This window comes from Pristiophorus japonicus, chromosome 9 (genome assembly GCF_044704955.1).
Source record: "Pristiophorus japonicus isolate sPriJap1 chromosome 9, sPriJap1.hap1, whole genome shotgun sequence".
Lineage (NCBI taxonomy): Eukaryota > Metazoa > Chordata > Chondrichthyes > Pristiophoridae > Pristiophorus > Pristiophorus japonicus.
The window spans coordinates 72338890-72357281 of NC_091985.1; the positions used below are offsets into that span (position 1 = coordinate 72338890).

At 44.7% G+C, this 18392-nt stretch overlaps 1 protein-coding gene across 4 annotated transcripts in view; it reads left to right on the forward strand.

Annotated features, from left to right (window-relative positions):
* The window catches only part of ush2a (Usher syndrome 2A (autosomal recessive, mild)), a 1282968-nt gene that overhangs the window by 417224 nt on the left and 847352 nt on the right, over nucleotides 1-18392 (forward strand). For all 4 annotated transcript variants that reach the window (XM_070889457.1, XM_070889458.1, XM_070889459.1 and 1 more), the window contains exons 18-19: nucleotides 10395-10667; nucleotides 14579-14748. In XM_070889457.1, coding sequence (XP_070745558.1) covers nucleotides 10395-10667; nucleotides 14579-14748 — 443 coding nt within the window. The remainder of the gene's footprint in view (nucleotides 1-10394; nucleotides 10668-14578; nucleotides 14749-18392) is intronic.

Below are 18392 nucleotides of genomic sequence, written 5' to 3' on the forward strand. Positions count from 1 at the left end.
TTTGGAGATTTCTAAATGTTGTGATGGGTTTCCGCAAGTGTCAGAGATCCAGTTGATCATAAAGAAACTGTACAATACACCGCAACGTTTTCCTAAATATAACATTATGGGGGTAAACGTCTGCAGAGGTTCTCCCACTCATTCACCCTAACTTTGGAGGAAAAGCCATAGAAACATTGGAGAAATGGCATTACGTCAGTTTTCTGGGGGTTCCACGTCTCTTTGACTGAAATTACAGCGACGAGTTGGAGAACCCCTACAAAGTCAACTCTAAAATTCAAAAGAAAATTTTGTGAAGTCTTGTAGGCAATGTGATTTCAAAATTTACTCTGATCAGTCTAAATTCCACCATTAGCGGGGGGCTTTTGCAGTGCTGTACAATCCATCCAACGATACACTTCTTTTCCATTTAAAATATTTATGGACTCTGGATCAGTTCCTATGGATTGGAGGGTAGCTAATGTAACCCCACTTTTTAAAAAAGGAGGGAGTGAGAAAACAGGGAATTATAGATCGGTTAACTTGACATCGGTAGTGGGGAAAATGTTGGAATCAATTATTAAAGATGAAATAACAGCACATTTGGAAAGCAGTGACAGGATCGGTGCAAGTCAGCATGGATTTATGAAAGGGAAATCATGCTTGACAAATCTTCTGGAATTTTTTGAGGATGTAACTAGTAGAGTGGATAAGGGAGAACCAGTGGATGTGGTGTTATTTGACTTTCAAAAAGCTTTTGACAAGGTCCCACACAAGAGATTAGTGTGCAAAATTAAGGCACATGGGATTGGGGGTAATATATTGACGTGGATGGAGAACTGGTTGGCAGTCAGGAAGCAAAGAGTGGAAATAAATGGGTCCTTTCCAGAATGGCAGGCAGTGACTAGTGGGGTACCGCAAGGTTCAGTGCTGGGACCCCAGCTATTTACAATATATATTAATGATTTGGACGAAGGAATTGAATGTAATATCTCCAAGTTTGCAGATGACACGAAGCTGGGTGGCAGTGTGAGCTATGAGGAGGATGCTAAGAGGCTGCAGGATAACTTGGACAGGTTCGGTGAGTGGGCAAATGCATGGCAGATGCAGTATAATGTGGATGTGTGAGGTTATCCACTTTAGTGGCAAAAACAGGAAGGCAGATTATTATATGAATGGTGACAGATTAGGAAAGAGGAGGTGCAACGAAACCTGGGTGTCATGGTACATCAGTCACTGAAAGTAGGCATGCAGGTACAGCAGACAGTAAAGAAAGCAAATGGCATGTTGGCCTTCATAACGAGAGGATTTGAGTTTAGGGGCAGGGAGGTCTTACTGCAGTTGTACAGGGCATTGGTGAGGCCACACCTGGAGTATTGTGTACAGTTTTGGTCTCCTAATCTGCGAAGGACATTCTCTCTATTGAGGGAGTGCAGCGATGGTTCACCAGACTGATTCCGGGGATGGCAGGATTGACATATGAAGAAAGACTGGATCGACTAGGCTTATATTCACTGGAATTTAGAAGAATGAGAGGGGATCTCATAGAAACATATAAAATTCTGACGGGATTGGACAGGTTAGATGCAGGAAGAATGTTCCCGATGTTGGGGAAGTCCAGAACCAGGGGTCACAGTCTAAGGATAAGGAGTAAGCCATTTGGACTGAGATGAGGAGAAACTTTTACACCCAGAGAATTGTGAACCTGTGGAATTCTCTACCACAGAAAGTTGTTGAGTCCAGTTTGTTGGATATATTCAAAAGGGAGTTAGATGTGACACTTACAGCTAAAGGGATCAGGGCGTAAGGAAAGAAGGCAGGAGTTGGGTACTGAAGTTGCATGATCAGCCATTATCATATTGAATGGCGGTGCAGGCTCGAAGGGTCGAATGGCCTTCTCCTGCACCTATTTTCTGTGTTTCTTTGTTTCTATAACAGAAAAATGCTGAGATGTCTTAGAATAATTCTTGGATTGGACTGTACAGTCACCTGAGAACTCACTTTTAGAGTGGAAGCAAGTCTTCCTCGATTTCGAGGGACTGCCTATGATGATGATGATGATAATTGTAAGTTGTTGTTGATATTTTAAAACAATGATGCTCGCCTGCTTTGCTGAATGCTATAATTTTGCAACGTTATTACTGTCACTGCTAGTATACAGTAGACACCTCAAATCGCTGGAGAAATACCACCAACAATGTCTCCGCAAGATCCTGCAAAAAAAAATCCCCTGGACACACCAACGTTAGCGTCCTCGATCAGGCCAACATCCCCAGCATCGTAACACTGTCCACACTTGATCAGCTCCGTTGGGCGTGCCACATTGTTTGCATGCCTGATACATGACTCCCAAAGCAAGCACTCTACTTGGAACTCCTACACGGCAAGCGAGCCCAAGGTGGGCAGAAGAAACGTTTTAAGGACACCCTCAAAGCCTCCTTGATAAAATGCAACATCCCCATTGACACCTGGGAGTCCCTGGACACCACCCTAAGTGGAGGAAGTGCATCCGGGAAGGCGCTGAGCACCTCGAGTCTCGTCACCGAGAGCATGCAGAAAACAAGAGCAGGCAGCGGAAAGAGCGTGCAGCAAACCAGTCTCACCCACCGTTTCCTTCAACGACTGTCTGTCCCACCTGTGACAGAGACTGTAATTCCCATATTGGACTGTTCAGTCATCTAAGAACACACATTTAGAGTGGAAGCAAGTCTTCCTCAATTTCGAGGGACTGCCTATGATAATGATGATGATGATATTATACCACTAGATTATGTGGATACATTTTATTGATTTCAGTACTGTATAGAAAAACATTATCCCTCAGTTAAACATGAGTGTGTAATTGGTGGAAATTTGACTACGGCTGAATTTTCTATACAATTACCAATTTCCTATCTGTGAAAAACAGTCAGAGATTTCACCAGTACCTAGATGGCATATTCCCTTTCACAAATGTCAAGTTTGTTGATATCCTGCTCCTACAGGATTTCAAATCTATATATATTTATTTATTTCTGTTTTGAAACAAATATTTTTGCTATTCGACATTTGCTTCTCCTTTTCCAATCCAGTTGCTCTTTAGCTGCTACATTCAAGAGTGTACTCACTGCAAATTCCACACTTACTGTGGGGCTACAGCCTGAGCTACTCCACAGGCCTTCATTCCTGTCATGTATCCTACATGGCTACTGTTGGTACCATCACAAGGTGTGCCACCAGAGGGCACAGCAGTGGGAGACTCATAGGTTACCTGTATAGGTGTGCCTGGCCTAGTATAAAAGGCAGGCTACCAGGTGTGATCCTCCTTTTGGAGATAACAAATAAAGGACTACAGTTCAAGTACAACACATTGCCTCGTGGAGTCATTACGAGAGCATCTAAGGACCCAACAATTGGTAACGAGATTACGAACTTTCACGTGAAAATGGCTACCCTTGGTACATTGCAGCAGTTCACCAATGGTGATGATTGGGACTTTGTGGAGAGACTAGAACATTTCTTCACAGCAAACGACCTGGCAGGAGATGACCCGGCCACACTGGCTGATAAGCGCCGAGTTATCTTGCTAAACAGTTGTGGGCCCACCGTCTATGGCCTTGTCAGGGACTTGCTGGCACCAGCGAAGACAACGACCAAGACGTACAAGGAGCTCCTAACCCTGATCCATGAGCAACTCAAGCCCAAGGAGAGCACCCTCACAGCCAGACACTGGTTCTATACCTATCGACGGCCCGAAGGCCAGGAAGTCGCGAAGTACGCCGCAGACCTCAGGAGGCTGGCGGCACCGTGCGAGTTCAGCAACCACCTCAACGAAGTGCTGCGGGACATTTTTGTCATTGAAATTGGCCTTCTTCACAAGCTACTGTCGGCGGATACCACAGTCACACTGCAGAAGGCCATCTCCGTGAGTCAGTCATTCATGACCTCGATCTGTGGCTCTAGCCAGATGACTCTTCCTCAGGACTCAAACCCGGCAGATACTGTGCCCAGAGTGCGCCGTTTAGAGGCTGGATTGTAGAGCGCAAACCCTTTCAGGGAAGAGAGAACAGGCCTCCGAGTCCCTTAACTCAGCGTCTGCCGAGGGGGGCTAATCGAGTAGCACCATGCTGGCGTTGCAGAGGGAATCACAAGGCTCACCAGTGCTGCTTTAAAGACTATATATGCAAAGGCTGCAGCACAAAGGGCCACCTTCAGCGAATGTGTAAGAGAAATAGGACTCATTGTGTCGATGAAGAATCTGCAGATGGCCAGGAATCCAGCGCGGATTATGAATCAGTAGGCAGAGAGACAGCCCAGTCCCACGGGAAGGTACATAGCATGTTTACCTGCACCAACGAGTGTTTCCCGCTGAAGATGGAAGTTGAGATAGAAGTGGACACGGGGGCAAGCCAGTCAGTGATGAATCAAGAAGCCTTTAAGAGGCTATGGGACAATCAAGCTGAACGACCCAAGATGGTCCCGGTTCAGGCAAAGCTGCGCACCTACACCGATGAATTCATCCCAGTCGTTGTTAGTGCGAATGTAAAGGTACTCCATGATGGCGCGGTGCACAAGTTACCTCTGTGGATTGTTGCAGGTGATGGACCAACGCTGCTCGGCAGAAGGTGGATGGAAAAGATCCATTGGAAATAGGAAGACTTCACCCCTCCAGTGATTGACGCTCTCTGTGCTCAGAGGCAAAGCAAGACCTCACCTTAGGGTGGACCCGGCACCGGAGAGCAGACCAGCTCGGCACCCAAGACACAGACCACTCAGCACGAATGCGTGGAGATGATCCAGCTGAGACGACCTGAACGCACCTTCCAGGCTCCAGTGGCAGGACCCTGGAGGAAGAAAATCAGATCCAGAGGTGACTTCCCAGTTTCGGAGGCAGAACCGGGGGGAGAAAAGGATCACCGCAGTCGACATCTTGGATGGAGAAAAGATGGCGCCCAAACCACGAGGTGAGGCGCTGAAGACAAAGATGGCCGCGGCCAGACCACGAGGTGCAGCGCTGATGGAGCAACATGTGGCACCAACCGGAGAAGCGGATTGGGGTAAAGAAAGGAGGCCGGCAACCCACCACAATTAAAGGGACTGTTCCACACACTTAAGCAATGTAATATAGTAATTGTAAGTCAAAGGAAAAAGATGTAATTGATCATGTAAAGTGTGCAACTGATAATCTAAATTGTATATATGCAACCAGTGAGGAAAAGTCACGCGATTATGTAAAATGTGTAATTGATGATCTGAACTGTACACATACAACCAGTGAGAAAATGTCGCGTGATCGCGATCGGACCCACAGTGTGTCCAGTATAAGTAATGAAAAGTTGTGCGATGCAGGGTTTCAACTGCATGAAGCCAATGCAGCGAGCAGACACCCATCGGGAGCACACAGGTCCAGCGAGCTACCCAATGCTGTAGCCTGTGTCCCGGGGACCAGAGTCATGCACCATGGAGTGTGGCCACAAGCAGCCAACATACACGAGCTGCAGGGCAACGGCACCAGTATCGATACCCTGCCCCTGATCGGCTTCACCTCTCAGGCACCCGATGGCACCAACTGCCATGAGCTTGAAGGAGCAGACTGTACTGAGGCGCAGTCCCCAGACACCATTGCCACCAAGGCCATACCCGTAAATGTAGGGTCACCCGCCACAGTTCCCCCAAAAGGAACTGACACCAGCCAGGATCCCAAACCAAACGATGCCCAGGCCAGCGAGTCAGTAGTTCCCTGTGCACTGCTAGACGACAGCTCCTCAGGGAGCAGCAGCAACCCAGGGCGCAAAGAAAGGACAGGGAGGTCACTGGCATCTGTGAACCGGCCCGACGCTAGGGACCACGGCAACAACCCGAGAGCAGGCTACTAGAGCCAACCGGGTTCCCACTGCCAGCACCGGGCACTGAGCCGCCACCAGACTGCAGGGACACCACCCAGCAGCTCCAGAACTAGTTTATCCTCACGCACCAGTCACTGCATCAATAAGGCATCTAACGTACTTGTCGCACTACGGAACCACAAATATAATGCAAACCCATTTTCTTGAACTTGAATATACATGATTGCTAGGAGCCCCCGCCATAATCAATGTGCGGGGGGGGGGGGGGGGGAGGCGCATGAGAATGGAGTGGTCAGGGACACACACACAAACAGCAACCACCAGAACGCTACTGCACCAACCACTCACCCAAGATTGAAATGACCTGCCAAGGGTCAACCAGACAGAGCCCACATAGAGTAAGCCCAGAGCACAGTCAATGCAGAGGTGATTTGCACTAAAGACTCAGGGGAGAGTAATGTTGGTTCTATCACAAGGTGTGCCACCAGAGGGCACAGCAGTGGAAGACTTGTAGGTTACCTGTACAGGGTGCCTGGTCTAGTATAAAAGGCAGGCCACCAGGTGCGATCCTCACTCTGGAATTAACAATAAAGGACTAAGGTCACTACAGTTCAAGTACAACACATTGCCTTGTGGAGTCATTACTAGAGCATCTAAGGACACAAAAACTCCAAAGACCAAGACCAAGATCTTTGGAGTGAAGGCCCAAGTCTCAGCTCGAGCCGCAAGCTACCTATTATCTGTAACCTCTGCCTGAAGTGATTGCCTTCAGCTTGGTTGTGGCAGGCTTGGTTATTGCCAGAACTTACTAGCTCGTGGCCCACATTCTTTGCTCTCAGCTAAATCAAATGTCCCTGGGCTCCAGCAAGCCACCCATCAGTACCCGTGGCTGCCTGAAGGGCAGGGAATTATATTGACTGATTTAATTGGTTGCAAAGGCCAAGTGGGCCACTGGCTAGCAAGTTCTGGGAACAAAACTTCCTCAGCCAAGACGAAGGCAATGGCCGGGATTTTGCTCACTTTGGCGGGTCCGGGGCAGACGAGTCCCAACCCCGATGCTGGCTCCATCCCGCTGTCCAAAATGATTTTCCCTTGACAGGGTTTGTTAAGGCTGCCCAGCACGTTTGCCTGTCCAGTTAGAGGAAGCAGGTTTCGTGAAGTCATTTCATGACACGTCATCAGCCGGTTTCCTTAAAGGGACCATGGCCAGCTTTATTTTGACATTTGGGCTGTCAGTGTTCAACAGCATTGATGTGCTGCAAACACTGACAATGACTGCACAAAGATGTCGGCTGCACCCAGGTTCTCTCATGACTCCCTCCATATGCTTATAGAGGGAGTCAGAGCATGCTGTGATGTCCTCTTCCCTTCTGATGGGTGGAAGACACCTTCCCAGGAGATCAACACAGCCTGGTTGCATATTGCACAGGAGGGCATAAGCAGGAATATCGTCAGGAGGACCTGGCTGCAGTGGCGCAAACCTTAATGATCCAATTAGATCACGAAATGTTAACACAAAGCCACACTCACCTTCATCCTGCTGTGCCTCTCATTCCTTCTTCTTTTACATTCCTATCACTCTACCTTCACTACCATACTCCTGCACATCCTTACACCAACTTACCTTGCACCTCCACCCACCCTCTTTCGATCTACATTATCACATCCCTATCTCACTAGCCACCCCTCACACTCACCCTCATCCCAGTTTAATCATACCAACTAACAACATGCAAGGGTAGTCACTTGGGTGTTTTATCCAATGTTCATGTAAAGTTTCTGATAATGGTGTCAAACTTTCAAATCTTTATTTTCAACACTTTACCTTCTTGGACAGATCTGTGTGCACCTTTGGAAGTGGCTTAGTGAGTTGCAGTGAATGGTGAGACTTAACAGTAACCCCCCATCCACAATGGTGGTGAGTGTGAAAGGAATAACTTGGACAATGTAGGGATGCTTTATGATGTTGATGTGGAGTGGTGCCTACCAGGCGCATCATGTGACAACCAGTGTGTACAGCATCAAGTGAAGTAAATTTGGCCATGGTGATGCCATTCATGGCATCCGGGGCAGCCATGTGCTTGGGTGCTGATGCCCTGTGTCCTGTGCAGCATCAGGTAATTGCGGAGAAGGTTGGTGTTGTTGTTAGTACTGCTGGTGTACCTGCTACTGCTGATCGTGGTTGGATTCTGAGGACCAAGGTGAGATAGTATATAGGGCACCCATGTTGATGGAATAAATGGCAGGTGATGTAGAAATGACAGAAGCATTCTGTCAATGGTGGAGTTCTTCAAATGAGGTGAGAGTGGATGGAGAGTGGAAAGTGGAAAGCCTGCAGAATCTGTGCTGGAAATGGATTAAAATGCAGCTTGTGGCTGAGAAAAGTGATCATCTGTCAGGTGAGAGCTTTTACTGTACATTTGAAGCGGTCAAGGAATCAGCTGGAGCAATGGCCACTGAACTCCCCCCTCAGATCCCTGAAAACGTGGTTCCCGTTGCCATGAAGTTAAAGTGAAAATGCAAGTTAAAAAAGCCTGTTAATGATCTGTCAACTAGATGTTAATGAGATGAATTGGGCCCCCACCTCTGCCTGTCAGGTCTGCACAGTGCTGACAGATTCGACATTGGGGAAGGCGCGTTGCGGTAGATTGACATCCTGGTCCCAACGCACTGTAAAAAAAAAAACACTTTTCTACCCGACCATGCCATCAATCCTGCCCACCGACCGCCCCGGAAAATTCCAACCTACGAGACAGAATTATTGCACGGAAGATTTCAACAACTGCAGATGTAATGAATCCAACCATCAGGAATTGGGCAAGTGGGATGAATTTTATGTAGAGCACCAAACAGAGGATTAGGAATTGGATGGGGAAAAGTAGGAAGATTATTGGAAATCAGGTAGCCAGGGTCAGAGAAGTAGGTTGTATTTCCCCAGTATTGCCTCCAAATCAGCAAGAATACTCAGTGCACACACAAGAGTCTAAAATCCTGATTATGATTGTGGCTCCACTTACGATCTTACTTCCTCCAACAAGTAGGCCAGAAAGTAAAATGGTCTAGGTTGTAAACGTCTCAGTGATCACTGCCAATGCTGCTGTGTCATTAGCCAGCAGGAGAAAGCTATTCAAGTGTAGTGATGTGTTTCCTTTCACTTCTTCTGTAGTGGAGTGGCTTATTTGTCAGTGTTGGCTTTATCCAATTGCCTCACTAAAATCAGACAGTCCTCCACACACTGAGGCAAACAACTTACAATGATAAGATATATAGTCATGATCCTCTGGGTAAGTGAAGAGTTCTTCTTTTTGAGTTGTTGGCTGACTTTCTGTAAAATGTACTGTTCAGTCTTTATCATTCTTTAGCCAGGAATATAGATGTATCCTTAGAGGACAAGCCTGACATTGGCTTTAAAAATGTTTTCACGTTGCTAGAATTGCTTTCATGAGATGTATATTATCCTGACATAGATACATCTATATTCCTGACTAAAGAATGATAAAGACTGAACAGTACATTTTACAGAAAGTCAGCCAACAACTCAAAAAGAAGAACTCTTCACTTACCCAGGGGATCATGACGGAAGTATTGCTAAGGTGATGAAAGGGCTTTTGTAATTTAAAGAACCAACCAAATGAATAATATTCAATATTTTTAAATAAAATGGTCACTAAATGTATAACTATTTGTATCTTTAAGGTGCTATTCAATACTTAGCAGATATGCATTGCTATTATTTTGAGAATATAAGTCCCAAAGTCATGCAATTCATATTTATAAAATTAATCAGCACCTCCAGACTGCTTTTCTGAATACACGCATAATAAAATCCATCAATATATGAATCTACTGATATGCAAAGGAACTGCAATGTACCAACCTTCCTCTTTATTTCTGTATTTTTATTTATCTGAAGCTTAATACATGCAAATTTCATGTGTAAGCAATCAAATAACTTACAAATAAATGTTTGTCCCCCAGTAAAATCAAAATGCGAGTGAAAATAATCCTTATGCTTTCACCTTTCCCTAGTCTACAACTGAAATGAATTGCAACAAATAATAATTCATAGCTGTACGATAATCTCCTATTATGTATTTGGAAAGATGTGAAACTTTTTGTTGTTACTGCTTCTGCCTTCCTTTAAAAATGAGGTGACTTATAAGATATCTAAACTACTCCATGCTTATGTGCGATAATAAAACATGTATCAAATGGGAGCAGCTCTTTAGCAGTATATACCATGAGGATATTCTCTCCTACAGTATCTCATTTCCATTACATTCTTTGATTTAACCACCATGTACAGTAACAAATAGAATTATTTATTGATAAATTACTTTTTTCTGTATTTGTCAAGTAATTTCTGCTGTTTGCAAGTCTGGTTATACATGTATACTTTCTATTTGCACGTCTGGTTATATATGTTAGATTAGACCTATTGCATTTAACAGGATTCTGAATTTACTTCAATAATTGTAACTTGATAAATGTCACCTCAAAAATACAATGTGGTATTAGTTTTATTTGTGGAGGGGAAGGGCAAGAGGCAAAATGTGCAAATATAAATTTCTAACCTAAATTTCTTCTTAGGAATAATCATTCGATATGAACTCTACATGCGAGGACTTTTACAACCAGATGGGTTACACAATCCTCCTCAAAGGCGCATTTTTCAAGACAGTGGATGGTTTAACCCTCATCCAGTCATAGAATCACCTAATGAAAACGTTTTAATTCCACCACAGACTCATACAACAGCTACTAATTTAGTACCATTTACTGTGTATGAGTTTCAAGTGTACGCAGTTAATATGGCAGGCGGTGCATCCTCACAGTGGGCGTCAGGAAGAACTGCAGAAGCTGGTTAGTATTGACAAATTTTATCATCTGATTTGCACAATACATGAATATAATTGTAGTTTGTCTTTCATTTGATAACATAGCAGTGAAAGATGTTTGTTAGATTGATATATTCGATCAGGCACAAGGTTTAAAAACAGTTGTATTTTTAATTAAGGAAAAAACACAAGCATATAATGTAATCCCAGGTCTATCACAGCACAAAGACAGGGTCGTTTTACCAGAGGTTTTTCATTAATATTTTAAATGAAATATTCTCCAGGTTAACCAATTATCAAAAGTATGGAATTAGAAATGGAAAAGCTAGTTTCAGATTAGTTAATTTTTCCAATCAATAAAACTAAAAACATTTTAACAAATAACTTTGCTTTTAGGTAGAAGGTGTAAAACTTGTTGCCAACTATGAGCCCGTTTTGTGCTATTGGCATAGAACAATTTCACCACCATAATTTATTTTATAATGAGAATAGACTTAACTTTCTTAGCTTCTCTTAATAGTTAAACGATTCTGTGAACCACTCTAATTTCTCAACATCACTTTGGAGATTAAAGGTAATCAAAATTTCACAGCGGACCCAAAGTTCCTGCCTTCCTTAATGCTCAGTATATTGATTCTGTTACAATACTTTGCTCCCAGAAGTAGTGAATTCTTTGACTGGTATGCCTTCTATGGCCTCTTCTCCTGTTCTTCTGAGATATCTAGAAAAGACTGCTGTACATATTCTATTCATCAAAAAATTCCATTGTGCTATTTACTTCTGTTAATACGAGGGTAATATTTGGAAATTCTGGTTTTCATTCAGCTGACAAATGCCACACCTGACCTAGAGTCCAGGACTCAAGCCTACAAGGGTAGTCACATGGGTAAATCCATCAATGAAATCACTATAGTAAATAAATAACTCTAATTCAGACCTGACTCTCTTTTCAGATGTAGTCTTGCCATCATCAGCCATCAAGTCATCTTCACACAATCCCATATCAATGGGGCTGAATTTGCGGTCGGAGACTTCCCACGGGCAGGTGCCTCCGACCTAAAAAAATCTACGAACTTACTTGGTGGTCTGGGAGGTTCAGCGTCTTGTGCCCCTGGGCCTCTGTGCATAGGCCTGCGTAGAGGCCCACATATCCCAGGAGCGCATGCGGTTCACAATCACCCCTGGGATCACGTGGGCTTGCCCGACCAGTCAAAGAAGGGAATCCCAATCATACTTAGAAACATAGAAACATAGAAAATAGGTGCAGGAGTAAGCCACTCGGCCCTTCGAGTCTGCACCGCCATTCATTATGATCATGGCTGATCATGTATTTCAGTACCTCAAATCGGTATGTACAGAACTCCCATAAGTATGAATGGGATCACATAAAAAATACCTCTACACATCAAATACATTTTTTTTAAATGACATATTTAAAATTAATTAAAATGGCATTTAGTTAAATATTTAAAACAAAAATAACATTTTTTGAAAAATAAATTCTCATGTTTTAACGGGGCTAAAATAAAAATAAACTTATCTTATTGCACATGGTTTTTAATGTATAAACATAATGAAAAAAAAATATGTTTATGCTTTTCACAACTCTTATGCTGGTAAAACCAAGCCTTATGCCTGCTTTTACCAGGCGTAAGAATTTCATGGGCATTCGCTGGGCAAAAGTTGGGCAAATAGCCCAACTCTTCTCCCGTGTAGCCCATTTCCTTTGGATTCGTACAATCTGTCAAGATCGCAAGTTCTGGGCTTTAGCTCATGCACCTCATATGCGCCCGTAGAGGCCGCAAATTCAGCCCCAATATATCAAGGTTGGTTGCAAATCTGTCCCTATTTATGAAACTTCCCAATAATACAGAGTGATGCTGAAAATGATACTTTTGGGTGCCAGTATGAGACCATACTGTTGAAAGTGACATGAGGCTAATTCCAATCTTTGTATTGCTGTTTCCTCATCAGGTGTGCACTTAACCTCCCAATGATGACTGCTAGTCCTGGACACCACCTGCTCTCTTCCTCTTGATAGTAACACCAAACCTCAGGCTTCACCATTCTCCACAGACTGGTGTTGCATTCCATTTCCCAGGAATTGAAGGTTCTGCACTACATTCCCAGGTTGCCCCTCCCTTCAGTTCTCACTGTGAATATGTGTTCAACCTGTGTCTGGGAATGCCCACAACCATATCAGCGCTTACTACACCTCCCTAATTGCTTATTGTTGCCCAGTGTGTCTCAGAGTGCTTACTGAACCCAAAAGCCCTCTGTGTTCAATAGCCCCAGCGCCCTGCCTGGGAGTTCCCACACCGTATTCAGTGTCCTCCAAAGTTGCAGATCACCTTTACCAAATATTTTATCCATTACTCCTTTCATCACCAAAGTACCCCAGGCCACACATCAACCACTAAAGTCTTAACCCTCCGCCCCAGGCTGCTCACCCTCCACATGCTAATCATAGTCCCCCAAATTCCACCTGAGCCCCAGTGCCCTCTCATATATGAAACATGCATGAAAGCTTATTGGAATTGATATAGGAAACAAACAAAAAGGCAACTTACAGAAAGATTGATGCAAATAGATAGAAAAACGGTCAGAGATGAAGAGATACAGGGCTGAATTTAACAGCTCAAAATAGTTGGGATTGGGGATGGTAAAATTTTAAAAATCTGAACCCCGACTCCAACCTGCCCACTCGTTGGGAAGAAGGTAAATGCCTTTATAGCACTGTTTGTGGGCCAGAAGGAACAGGATTGCTTTCCCCAGCCCCCTATGCTCCCCCCCCCCCCCCACCCACCACCATCAGCGCCTCCTTAAAAATAATCCCAGGATTGAGGATCGGTTCCATCAGTGCCGGGTATCAGACCCCGGGGGATCGGGGTTTGGACCCCCCCCCCCCACCAAGGTCATGGATCGGACCTCGGAGTCTTCCTGTCCAACTGGAAATCAAGCCTATCAATCAGGCTGACTTCCAGACAAAAAAAAACAATTAATGACAGAAGACACACACTGTGTTAAAACTCCACAGCATGCAGGGATCTCCAGGTTTCCCTTCTGAAGCTCTGCCCGCCCCCGGTCTACGTAACCCACCCATGTTAATATCCAGGCAACAGATGCTACAAGGAGAAAAGTATGTGAGTGTAAAGGGAAAAGAAGAAAGAGGACCAGGAAGATAAACAGAAAGACAATGAACATAGAAAAATAATTAAAGCATAGAAAAGAAGCACAGAAGCAGTTGCAGGATCATAAACACAAATTTTATTCAGCCCATGAGCAATGCCACAGTAGATCAACTAGTAGTTAATTAATTAGTTATAGTAGTTTATATTAAACATGTTCATACTCTGCTTTAGACATTTAATTTGTCTATTTATCTGTGTGTTAACCATGTGTCTAGAATATTTAGCATGGTTCATAATTCTAACATAAGAGAATTCATTAACCATACTGCCATATTATTTTTAATAATACATATGGTTCAATTTGAAAACTTAAAATTATTCTGTAATGGAGAGTATTGATCTCCAATAGATGCTACTTAAACAACAATGAACATGAAAAGGAGTATATTATAGGCATTTCTTGACAGGTTTCTGAACTGCAACATCCTTGGTAAAGTACACTTGTTCCCCTGAGTAAATTGCTAGATTGACAAGTTTACATATAAACTAGTTTTAAATTGGGTAAAAGTCAAACAGGATGAATGCACTGTTGAAAATGAAATGGAAAATCTCATGTTGTTACTGTCAGCTTTAACATTACTGTCAAACAGATTTTCAGACAATGACAAGGTGTAATTTAAATGTGTACATTTTCCTTTCTTTTCAGTGTTTTCTACAGACAGACACTTTCTGCAAATATTTTTTTGCCTTATCATTTGATGTACCAGAAACTTCTTTTAAGTTGACATGTCTTTAATCCTTTTAGAACCCTTGTTTATGGCTGCACCATCAGTTTTCCCACTTTCATCATCTGCTTTAAATGTCACGTGGGTACAACCTAGCAAGAATTCAATAAGAGGAGAAGTGATTGGATATAGTATCAACATTGATGAAGAACAGACCACTAATCAATTTGCACCGCCAATAATTTCACGAGTAAGAGTCTTCTTCATAGGTTTTTGCTTTGATTAATACGAAAATATATTAATATACTATTATAGAGTAATAGAAAATGTTAATAAACTATAATATTATTTCAGTTTCTATTACAATTTTTTGTGGATTTTGTGGTGTTCAAGCTGAGGGATGTTAGTGTTGGGCAATGAATACTCAGTTTCAGCATGATGCACGCTAAAGTCAGCAATGATTACATGTGTGATTGGCATGGTTCATTGCAGAGTAAGACTCCCTCTATTATAGGCGAACAATAAGCTACAGAATTCCAAATTTAGTACCTAGTTAATGCAGTTTATGTATTGTGAGCTCAAGCTCAATAGGAACTGGCTTTATTTCATTTAGGACTTATAAAGCCAGCAGGTAGAAGAGACATATCCCATCAGTCTGGGCTGCATTTGAACACAGATCCCAACTGTGAATGGTGTATATTTAAATAATTGTTGTAGCCTGTTACCCTCTTTGTTGTTCTTTGTAGTCATATATGTAGTTATCTATAATATATATATATAACATCTGCGCCCATTCCTATTATAAATTCCTACATTCACATTTTTAATGGAAACTATCCATGTAAAATTGTCACATTTTGATACACCCTCCTGCCAGTGATGGCACTGAATCACCTCAGTTTTGCACCCTCCAGCTCCTCAACCTATACTGCAAAGAAACTTCTAGGGGTTGAAATTAGGGTACTTTGCACCTCCGTTAACGCCCGCCGGGGGCGCTAACAGGCTGCAAATGAGTTTTCGCCTGGCGCGGCAAAAACAGCGCCTCCCGCTAAATTGGGCAGGTGCTTCGCGGTGGCGCTACAGGTAGCGCCCACTCGGCTGACCCCAGCGATGATGATGTCATCGCCGTGCGCAGCGCTGCATTACCGCCCCAAAAGCTAAATTCAGTCGCTCTTCCTGCCTGGTGCTGACAACGACAGCTTCAGCTGTCAAGTTTCAGTTGGGAGTCGGCTGGAGGAGCACTATTTAAAGACACCATCTTTGGCAAAAATTTTAGTCAGCCATTACTATTTGCAGCTTACTACCACACAGGCAGACAGGTTGTTTGACAGATTTCAGCGATTTTCAGTTGATGGAGTGTCTGGCTGTTAAACATTACTGTCTTTCATTAAGGGCAGATTTGAAATGCCAACATTTATATTGTTTCACGGGGGCTGTGTTGGCACTCGACTTCTTGCTCTAACGTCACCGTCGGAGGCAGAGAGAAAGGCAGGGATAACGACAGAAAAATGTGGTTAGAGGGAGGAGACCCAACAGGGCTGTGAAAAGGAGACCTTAGCCTCCCAGGGTATTCTGGGGGCAGTTCTCGTAGATCAATTTAACTGAGGAACAGTGTGTTTGAAGGCTATGCCTCAGTAAGGACGTGGTCACAGAGCTCTGCCACCTCCTGCAACCAGACCTTGAGCCTCAGACCAGGGTGAGGACAGCTCTCTCAGTGGCAGTCAAGATCATCATCACACTCAATTTCTACACCAGCGGATCCTTCCAGTGTACAACAGGAGACATCGTCAACATCTCCCAATTTGCCGTCCATTGCTCCATCCGCAAGGTAACAGATGCTCTGTACAGAAGGAGAAAGGAATACATTTCCTTCCCCATGATTCAAGAGAAGCAGCATGAGCATGCAAATAGCTTTGCCAGGATAACGGGCTTTCCCATGGTGCAAGGTGCCATTGACTGCACCCACGTTGCTTTGCGGGCACCGCATCACAATCCTGAGGTATTCCGTAACTGCAAAGGCTACCACTCATTGAATGTGCACTTGGTGTGCGACCACACACGCAGAATCCTCATCATCAATGTCCGCTATCCTAGCAGCAGCCATGCTGCATTCATTCTGCGCCAGACCGGTGTGCCAGCTCTCTTCCAGCCACCGCATCAAGCTCGTGGTTAGCTGGTCGGAGACGATGGCTATCCGCTCTCCACTGGCTTATGACTCCTCTCTGCAACCACAACACTCCTGACCAGCACTCATGTAATGAGAGCCTTGCCGCTACCAGGAACAACATTGAGCAGACCATCGAATTACTCAAGCAACGGTTCCACTGCCTTGACCACTCGGGAGGAGTCCTCCAGTACTCGGCTGAGCAGGTGTCCCTTTTCGTCATCATCTGCTACATGCTGCACAACCTGGCCATCATGATGGCGCAGCCATTGCAACCAGGCTTGGCTCTACCATCTCAGGAGGAGGAGGAGCAGGAGGAGGAGAAAGAGGAGGAGCAGGAGAGGCAGGAGTACGAAGAGGAGCAGGATCAGCAACACCAGTGATGGAAGAGGCAGCCACTCAATCGCGATTCTACAAGGGCAGTCCGCGACCGTCTCATCAGATTTCGGTTCCAGTGAATTCCATCTCACTTCCTGGTTCCTCTGCACGTCCCCATCAGCACATCTATTTCCCCTTCCATACCACAGCCCCAAAACAGAAATGAGAGACACCACCAAAGATGCAACATTCTAATTAAACACTTAACAGTAGGATAAACAACAAATATATTTAACAATCACCCTTGTGCAATTCCTTACATCCCTTCTTTACACTTGGTTTAACTATTCCACAGTTCCTCCACAATATGTCCCCTGTGTGGCTGCAGTATGTCTGGTGGAAGGCTGCTGTGTGTTAGGGCCACTGACTACAGATGGCCTTGCAGGACACCCTCGACCAGCTCTGGGCCTGGAAGGCCCGGCTGTAGACTGTAATGGACCGGTCAGGTGGGCAGAACAATGGCAAATGGAATTCAATCCAGAGAAGTGTGAGGTAATGCATTTGGGGAGGGCTAGCAAGACAGGAGAATATACAATAAATGGCAGGACACCGAGAAGTGTAGAGGAACAGAGGGACCTTGGACTCCCTGAAGATAGCAGGACAGGTATATAAGGTGGTTAGGAAGGCTTACAGAATACTTGCCTTTATTAGCTGAGGCATAGAAAATAAGCGCAGGGAGGTTATGCTTGAACGGTATAACATACTAGTCAGGCCACAGCTGGAGTCCTGCTCACAGTTCTCATCACCACATTTCATGAAAGACATGATTGCAATAGAGAGGGTACAGAGGAGATTTATAAGGATGTTGCCTGGACTGGAGAATTTTAGCTATGACGAAAGATTGGATAGGCTGGGGTTATTTTCTTTGGAACAGAGGAGGTCGAGGGGAGACCTAATTGAGGGGGCCGAAATTGCCCCTTCCGATGAGGCCTCTGGCCGCCTGAAAGCGACGGCCCCTGGGCAGCCCGAAATAGCTGTTGAGTCGCCGCGGAAATTGCCTTACCTCAGTTTTGGAGCGGTGTCTGGGACCACTCCGCAGATTTTCCCGAGTGCACACACTGACCCCTTACTGATTGCCGGGGACCCCCTCACGAAATTCCCCTCAGGAAATTGCCCCTTTCCCAGTATTACCCCGCAGGAGCAGCCCCGCCACCTGTCGATGCCCCCGACAGCTTTTGCTGTTGGTACACTCTCTGTAGCATGGCAGTGCGGCCGCCCTTAAAGAGGCTCCAATATAATTTTTTTTTTCGGCCAACTGCCAGGTCGGTCCGACATTTGTGGCCGCGAGTTCGGCCGGGCCACCAACAGGCAGCCTGGTATCCCCTCTTGGGTGCCAGGCCGCTGGCCCGTCT